The following is an 8,683-nucleotide window of genomic DNA, read 5'->3' on the forward strand; positions in this document are numbered from 1 at the left end:
GAATAACTAAAGAAATAGTATTTAAAAAATGAGGATTATCGAGCAGATGTTAAAAAGCTATCAGAGCTAGAATGATTATTTTGACCAGTAGAATGACGACAGCTGTTTATGTCTCTATTGAAGTCTGTGGGACTTTGGATTTGTGGAGCCACTTATTTCACATTGACGGGAGATTCAACAATTATTATATTATTATAAGGTTGTAAGTTATTTACTTTAAGGGCCTATATTATGCAAAACTAACTTTATGAGCTTTTGAATGAATTAACTGTTCATTCTTCACCATAAAGAACCCAAAAGTGGTATTTTGATCCGTTTATGCATTTTTCTTCTAAAAACCTGAACTCTGAGCACCAGCCCCTCCCAAACCACAAAATCTCACATTGTGATGTCACAAAGTGAAAACACCAGTAAATAAATGACCATATATATGAATATTGGTCCAAATTAGACACATTAAATTGGAAGCTTTGTTGATGCAGAAGAAGAATCTGCCAAACCAGGTTTTTAACTGGAGGGAAAAATATCCAAACATCATTGAGAAACTCCTACCCAGAAATCCTTTGTGTCTTTTCCAAAAAACATTAAAAAAATTCTAAAAAATGTTACGAAAACATCCCTCAAAAAAAACTCTGGAAACAGAAACTGTTAAAGATTTTGTAAATGACTGAACTGATGGAATTGACAGCATGAAGAACATTAATGCTGCACAGAAATGATCTGAAACTGTAGCCGTTACACCACAGCATCAGAGAGAAACCTCCAACAATGTAAGAAAATACAACTGAATTCCAGTGACCCCCCCCCCCCAACATGTTCACATGAGCGGCCAGTCTCCACGGCAGAACAGTGAATCTGCAGGAACATCTGTCAGAACCTTCAGCGGTGCATAAATAATACAAGTCTGCTCACAGCGAGATGCTCTGCAGCGTCTGCACAGCCCAGCGGTTCGGACTCGCTCTGCACGGCCCGCTCAGACTAGAACCTCACAGCAGGACCGGAGGCATGGAGGACGACCACCGGTCACTGCTGCTGTGGGGCATTCTCAACACCTGAGCTCCTGAATGCAGCAGGACCAGAACGACGGCTCCAGGTGCAGAAACCTGAATGCTGAGTCATCCTCTCATCCAGCCACGTGGATGCAGGTCGACGCCTCGAAGCGCTCGTTCCTCCTGCTCGTCTGCCTCCTGACAGAAGACACGCCGGGTCATCTTTAATTAAGATGTCAAACTAGTCAGAAGTTTGTGTTTGCATCAGACGCCGCGCTGCTGAAGGCGCCGCTCGTCTTTCCCCGCAGCTCGCCGCCCTTATCGCGGCGCTCCAGAGGCTGACAGCTGTTATCTCAGCCTGCTAATGTGTAACAGGCGTTCCCCGCGTCACTTCTGTCCTTTAATCCCCGCGCGGCGTCCCGCCGTCCTTTCACACATCAAAGAACAGTTGAGCGGCGGGAGAAAATCACAGCGCAGATCTCTGCAGAGTCAGCATCTTCACGGCTCCCTCGGCTGTGCGGCATCGGCTGATAAGACAGGAGGAAAACATCCTTCTGGAACTTCACTCAGAGTGGAGCAAAGAGAACAAACTCCAGTTTCAGACTCAAATGTTCAGAATCTTCACAGGAGGAACTGTTGGAGTTCTTCTGTCAAGCTCACCAGAAAAAAGACTTTTGGATCAACAATTTAAACTAAAAACTCACAAGTACAACATCCATCCTCTGAACCCCTTCTGGTCACATGTTGCTGGAGCCTATCCTATTCTCACACGGATATTTAGAATGATGAGTTAACTTATGGATCAGGTTTCTGGACAGCGGGAGGAAAACGGGAGACATCAACCATGCGGTTGATACTCCACGCAGATTTGAACCAAGACCTTCTCACTGTGAGCTTAGAGTGCTAACCACTACGCCACCATGCCGCCCTCTGACAAACACATCCATGAAAGATCTGACTCTGTTCTGAATTAGTGACCTCGTCACGGTAGACCGAGAAAGTTCTGCTCTGGAAGGAGATGAAGAAAAAAGGACGAGTTTGATCAAAGACGTATAGAAGATTAATGACGAGAAGAAAGAACAGAAACAAATGGAGAACGAGGAAGAGCTGCTGCTGAAACATGAAGAAGAAACAAATAAAAAGGGATGATGACTCAAGAAAACAGGAATAGAAAGATAAAACTAATCCAAACAAAAGGAGGAGATGGAGATAAAACGAGGAGCTAGACCAGAAAAGAGGAGAAGAGCTGAGGCTCCTGCGGTCCAGCCTCCTGCTCCTCGTTTATTCATCTCTTCTTTTGAACCTCAGAAACTTCAGAAACCGTGTCTCCTCTTTCACACCAAACGCCACGAACGGGAATGTTTAGGAACGAAGGCCGGAAACAAGCTTTTAAAATACGGAGCAAAACATTCCCCACAGCAAAAGAACCAGAACGTCTTCAAACTAAACAGTTCAAGTCGATTCGAAACAGGCCTTTAAATATATTCAGGGGTTATTTGTTCATTTCTTACAGTAATTTTCAAAAGATTATAGTTTAGATCATATCTTAGCAACATGCTAATGTTTTTGACTAATTTAGTTTACTGAGGAAATTTGGGCTATTTTGGAATTCAGTATTTAAGCTAGGAGCTAGCTTTTTGGCTGATTCACTAATTTATCTACGATGGTTTTTGGGCTAATTTTTAGCTCATATTTAAGCAGCACTAAATATTTTCTGCCAAATTGCCACGTATTAGGGACTTTTAAGCAATTTTACTACAGATTTTTCAGAACTCCAGGTCAGCTGCAGAACTCTTTCATAGTTCTCTAATGAAATGTTCAGCCTTACGGCAAATTTGACCTTTTGCAAATATATTTTGTATTTTCAGTAAATCCCTTCAGCAATTAAAGTAAATGGTGTCACCATTTTCAGCAAAAGCTTCAGCTTCTTCAGCGACTACTTTAGCAAAAAGCATTCACACTAATGCAATTATTCTAGTTTGATTCAAGTTTCTCCTTCGTTTTCATCCCAAACGTCCAATCGATTCACATCAAAACATTTCCCAGAAAACCTCAGATTTTTTCCAAATGTTCTGAAACAAAACTAAAATTCTAACTTCCACAACAACAGGACTGTTGTGTTTGTTGGTTCATATTTTAATCTCTTTTTCAAGTGTTTCCATAATTGAACCAAGCTAGGTTTGTGGGCGTGGCCAGGCCACTGGACTCCTCCCCTTTCTTTGCTTTGGTGTGCCTCGTTTTAAGTTCCTTCTCAGCGTTCCTAAATCCACTGAGTTTCCTGTATAATTGAGTCTAAACTTAGGGATCACACTGATCCATGACAGGAGAAAACTGATCTTGATGCGTCTGCATCAGATCTTTACTTTGCTTCAGTCTTGATGGATGGAGGGTGGAGCCACAGTGGGGTAAATGAGGACCACAGGGCTGATAGAGTCCCAGGATTGGCTGGATGAAGCCCAGGTGGAGCAGATTGGAGCACCCACCCTTGATTCTGGGATTCTATCCTTAGATGAGTCTTAGTGGCTCAGGATTATACCAGGCTTGTTGTGAAGGAAAGTTTCATGCTGCAGACAGTGACAGTTCAAACGGTTGCCATGGTGATGTGTTTGGACGTGTCGGATTTGTCTAAACTTTCCATCTGAATTGAGGTTCAACAGACAGATCCTTCTGGTCTGTGAGCGGCCATTATTTTGAAAAGTCGATCCATTGATGCGAGTTGGTCCACTTTAGCGCGGGGGGGGGGTCGGGGTCTGTCATGTTTGGAGCTCGGGGCGCGTGCCGCGTGCTGTGACCGTGAACGCAGCACGTCGGAACAACTTCCTGAAGTCGCGTTGTCGGAACTTTCGGCTCCGCGGCGGCAGCCCCGGAAAACACCCCGAAAAGCGGCTCCGCCCGCCGCTCTGCCGGGAGCAGCGAGCCGCTGCGGTCAGCCGTCCAGCAGCGGAGCAGCACCGGGGCGCGTGTCAGGCTCGGCCCCCGAAATCTCAGGAACCGAACTCTCCTCGAAGAGTCTCAGCGCCATTACACGGGCGCGCGCGAGGCTAGCTCGTCCCCGGCCCCTTACCTGTCTCGCGGGGATGCCGCCCGGACCGTCCGCCGTGTCGGGGGAGTTGTCGAAGACTCGGTCCCGGTACAGAGACCACAGCCCGACGTTCGGCAGGAAGAGGAGAGCGGCTATGAGCAGCCCCGCGACCTGCAGCAGCCTCTTCTCCTTCCGCCTCATGGCTCCGGGGGACGCGTCCAAAGCGGCGGCGACGGCGGGAAGAGCGGCTCCGAGACCCGGCTTTACCCAGACGGGGGCAACTTCCACTCCGGTAGCGGGGACGGACAGCGGCGCTGTGACGCTCACGGCTGCCTGCTCCGCCGCTAGGGGGCGGGACCGAGGGGGGAGGCGGAGAGAGGCCGCTCAACTTTTATTTTGAAGGGCAACTGGAGGCACGTTATCGATTTGAAATCTGACATGAAATAGCAGAATTTCCCGGAGCTTTATGCTGCACCTGAACGCATCCTAAGTTCAGGGACATTTTAAAGGTTTCTGTGGCCCTCAGTTCACTTCTACTGATGTCATGACTCTAAAGTCTTATTTTAAATTAATCCATAACAATTAAAATACAAAAATATATGAATATAAAGCAAAACTTACTGTTGTTGACCCGTCATAGGTAAATCACTCACCTCCTAATCCTAAACAAACTTGATTTATTAAAAAATATCTAAAAAAAAATGTCTCAATGTATTTCACCCTCTAACACCTGAGCGTCACCGATGACGCTTAAACACAAACAACATTTTTAACATTTTTATCAACACGATCAACGTAATTCCAGCAGATTCTGAGGAGAAAAACCACTTTTACTCTGATCGTGTTGATGGTTGAAAAAATTACAGTAAATCAAAGAACATAAACACTGGAGCTCCTGTGTTAATAAAGGTTAATACATTCAATATGTATTTAATCAGTCAACATATTTAGTTTATTACATATATAGAGACTTAAGATAACAATCAAAAGAACATTAAAATGTTTAACAAAGAAATTCACAGAAAGATTGACGGCGTATTAGGGCCAGTTTACAACCAAAAAGACACGGAGCATCTAGTGAAGCTTTATTTGTGACGGCAAACATCAAGGACCCAAATGCAGGAAGCTATTTTACATAGATATAGTTACACTGGATCCAGAAATATTTACAGCGCTTCACTTCCACATTTTATTATGTCACAGCTTTTTTTAAAATGGACTAAATCAGTTTTCTTCATGAAAAATTATTATACCCCCCAAAAAATATTAATGCATTTCCATTTCCCTTCAATTTAAATAACTTTTTTTTTTGCATGTTTTGCATGTTTTGCATGAGCTGTGTTTGGAGAACGTCACCTGTCCTGAAACCAAAGTATCTCCAAATATCTGACATTAGGGGTGAAACGGATCACAAAACTGACAGAAATAACGTTTTGATCTATATTTTCTTTATAGAATGTCCTCCATCATCAGAAAAATACCACGATAACATTTTAGAAACACCATTTTCACCACAGTAGAGCTTTATAGCTTGTCAGACATCCAGTGAGTTCATCTGCAGCACAAGGCTGATGAGTTATTGGTCCAATGAGTGAGGCAGGAATGATCTGGTGTGGCAGGTTTTTAGTGCTTCTGCTTCGCTCTTCATACTGTATACTGTATGTATACTGTATGTATACTGTATACTGTATGTATACTGTGTGTATACTGTATACTGTATGTATACTGTATACTGTATGTATACTGTGTGTATACTGTATACTGTGTGTATACTGTATGTATACTGTATACTGTATGTATACTGTATGTATACTGTATACTGTATGTATACTGTGTGTATACTGTATACTGTATGTATACTGTGTGTATACTGTCCCCTCTGTCCAGCGGGATCAGACGCTAAAGGCCAAAACGGTCCTCAATGAATGGAGAGAAACTCCAGATGATGATCAAACAACAAATCTTTGATCTAATGAAGTTCATTTCTCATGTTTATTGTGTAACATTACAGCAAATAGAGTCAGTTTCTACTGGAATGCTCCACTATTGATGCAGACCTTGACTTTTCTTCGAAAAGGTGAAATGAAAGTAAAGCTGAAAGTCTAATGTTGACTGTTCCAAATGTCAACATTAGGAGCAGTCGACCAGCACACACGGCAGAAACTGCATCTGAAGATCCTGGAAAAGCCTGTTTGCTGGATAAAGAGTCAGAAAGAACAATAACAGAAATCCTTCCTGGTTGTGATGTTTTGTTCTGCTGCTCCGTGTTGCATCATGGTTGTACCTGTTGATTTGGAGCTTCTGTTGTGTTTTTCTTTCTGTCTTCTTGCAGCATCAGAAGCAGAGCCATCGAGAGAATAGAGTTTTTGAAAAATCAATGCATGGAGGCATGCAGCTCACACAAAAGTGAAAAATGAATCAAGAAAAACACTGAAGACAAAAGGCCTTAGATTAACATCACAGGAAGCATCCCCACTGATCCCTAAAAACAGAGTTACCTTTGTTCTTTCATCATTAAAATATAAAAAGAAATTCTACATGAATATCTGAATATGAAAAGTCTGAGTAAAAGTGTGAGTTTTCTGACTATGATGCATTTGGCCTTTAGAAGGTCAAATCTCTCTTTCCTTTTCATTAAAATGAAAGTTTGCATCATCAGCCACGACTCTCTGGGTCTCCATGAAGACCAGAACTAGAAGAACATTCTCTCACGTGATATGGTCCATCAACCCTGGTCGTCTGTTGTCCTGCTGCTGAATTCAGAAGGAGCAGACGCTGCTCCAGAGCCGCCGAGTGACTGCTCTTCCGGCGGCGGCTCGCTGGGCCGGTTTTGTCTCCAGGAACTCATTGATCTGTTTACCTGCCGTTGTCAGCCTCAAACAGAACCGGGTTTGAATGGTTTCGTATGCAGTCTCATTATCCTCATTGTTTTCTTTTGTTGTTGCATTGAAAGAAGAGATTACTACAATGAAAGGAGAACATCACGGTGACGACACTAAACATCCCGATTTGTTAATGCTAGATAAAAAACAGGATCTGTTTATCCAGGATTGATCGTTTGCCAAACACATTGAATCTCTTTCCAGATGTACAAAAATTCCAGTAGCGCTCCTTGTGCATCCCATAATATGAAAGCTAATGCTGCATGTTAGTATAATTCTCTATTAGGATTCATGGAAAAATGTATGTCAATTACAAACGTTTCCAATAGATCTGCATGTTCTAAATTATGGGACGTAATTATGTTAATGCTTCCAAACACGTGTTTCTTGATGATAGACAGGCTTCTCATAAATACTTGTAACACAAGGTATTTTTCCTTCAGATGTACCAGCAGCAGGAAGGAACTTCACCAGTACAGAAGTAAAGTTCACACAGGGCTGTGACACGTTCTTGAACGTGCTAAACGCTGGTTCTTGAACGCACTTTAGTCCTCTGTGTTCACACTGCATAAGCAGACAGGAGACGACTTTCTTCTTTTTCAGTTGTTTCCTGGAGCGTGTCCACCGCTTGGTGCGAATCGTCCGAGGGGACAAATCCTGCTTCAGGACTTTTATTTCACAGCAGGAGTTTTGATCAAGGATGTCCGAAGCGCACCTTTACACACATTTACAGAGACTTCCATGTACATAACACGAGGAAGGCGTCCGTCTCTTTGCTGTTCATCTGTAACGGGTCTCCAACCTTCAACATCTACAGAGACACTCAGGTCAGTTTGTCAATGATCACAATCCAGTAGGAGCCACAACATCTTAATGCACACATACTAATATGTAATTATGTAATAAGACACGTATTTGTATTTGTTGTTACAATACTGAAGTACTTCAGTATAGCAATTAAAGTACATCGGCCCGTCTAGCTACCATGGGGAGTGGAGCTTTCAGCCGCTCGGCTCCCAAACTCTGGAACTCTCTCCCTTCTGACCTCCGTGATATCAACTCTTTTCCTCCATTCAAATCCAGACTCAAAACTCACCTGTTTAAATTTACCTTTTCACTTTGACCCAGTACCCAATCTTCAGTCTGTTTTTTATTTTTTATTTTATTTTTTTTAATTTATTTATTTATTTTTTATTATTGTGTTTTGCTTTTATGTGTATTATGTTGCTATTTTATTGCTATCTTACTGTAAAGTGTCCTTGGGTGTTTTGAAAGGCGCTATAAATAAAATGTATTATTATTATTATTATTATTATTATCTTGTACTTCAGTTACAATTATTAATATATATAAACAAACAATTTTTTTTACATGAATATAAATATTTATAAAAAATTTTTTTTTTTTAATAGAAAAAAAGTTTGTAACTTTTGACAAAAGTTCACATGACTTCCTTTCAAAATAAAAGACACCCTGTCGGATAGGAACACGTCAAAGAGGCAAATAGAGTAGAATCAGGGGTGTGTCAAAATATCAAACTCCGACGTATTACAATGTTCAGTCTTGTAATTGATTCTGGATGTTCTCACCAAGTATTGATCTTGTATTTTTGTTTGAAGAGGCTGTAAAACGTTAAATTCATCATTCTTTGGTGACGCGTCCCTTTGGAGGTAGATAGGGGGCGCACTGTCGCGAGCACCAATGTGTCTGGCAGCGTCTTGAATTATTCAATTGTTGTTCTGTTGTTTTAAATCCTTGAAAACACAGTTCGCGGTTAAATTCCTGTGTGC

The 8,683-nt window shown here is 42.1% G+C and overlaps 1 protein-coding gene across 3 annotated transcripts in view; it reads right to left on the reverse strand.

Annotated features, from left to right (window-relative positions):
• The window catches only part of LOC112140121 (polypeptide N-acetylgalactosaminyltransferase 10), a 95,580-nt gene extending 91,219 nt beyond the window's left edge, over nucleotides 1–4,361 (reverse strand). For all 3 annotated transcript variants that reach the window (XM_036215365.1, XM_024263023.2, XM_024263038.2), the window contains exon 1: nucleotides 4,054–4,361. In XM_036215365.1, the coding sequence (XP_036071258.1) occupies nucleotides 4,054–4,212 (159 nt within the window). In that variant the 5' untranslated portion in view covers nucleotides 4,213–4,361. The remainder of the gene's footprint in view (nucleotides 1–4,053) is intronic.
• Between the last annotated feature and the right edge of the window lie 4,322 nt (nucleotides 4,362–8,683).

This window comes from Oryzias melastigma, linkage group LG14 (assembly GCF_002922805.2).
Source record: "Oryzias melastigma strain HK-1 linkage group LG14, ASM292280v2, whole genome shotgun sequence".
Classification (NCBI taxonomy): domain Eukaryota; kingdom Metazoa; phylum Chordata; class Actinopteri; order Beloniformes; family Adrianichthyidae; genus Oryzias; species Oryzias melastigma.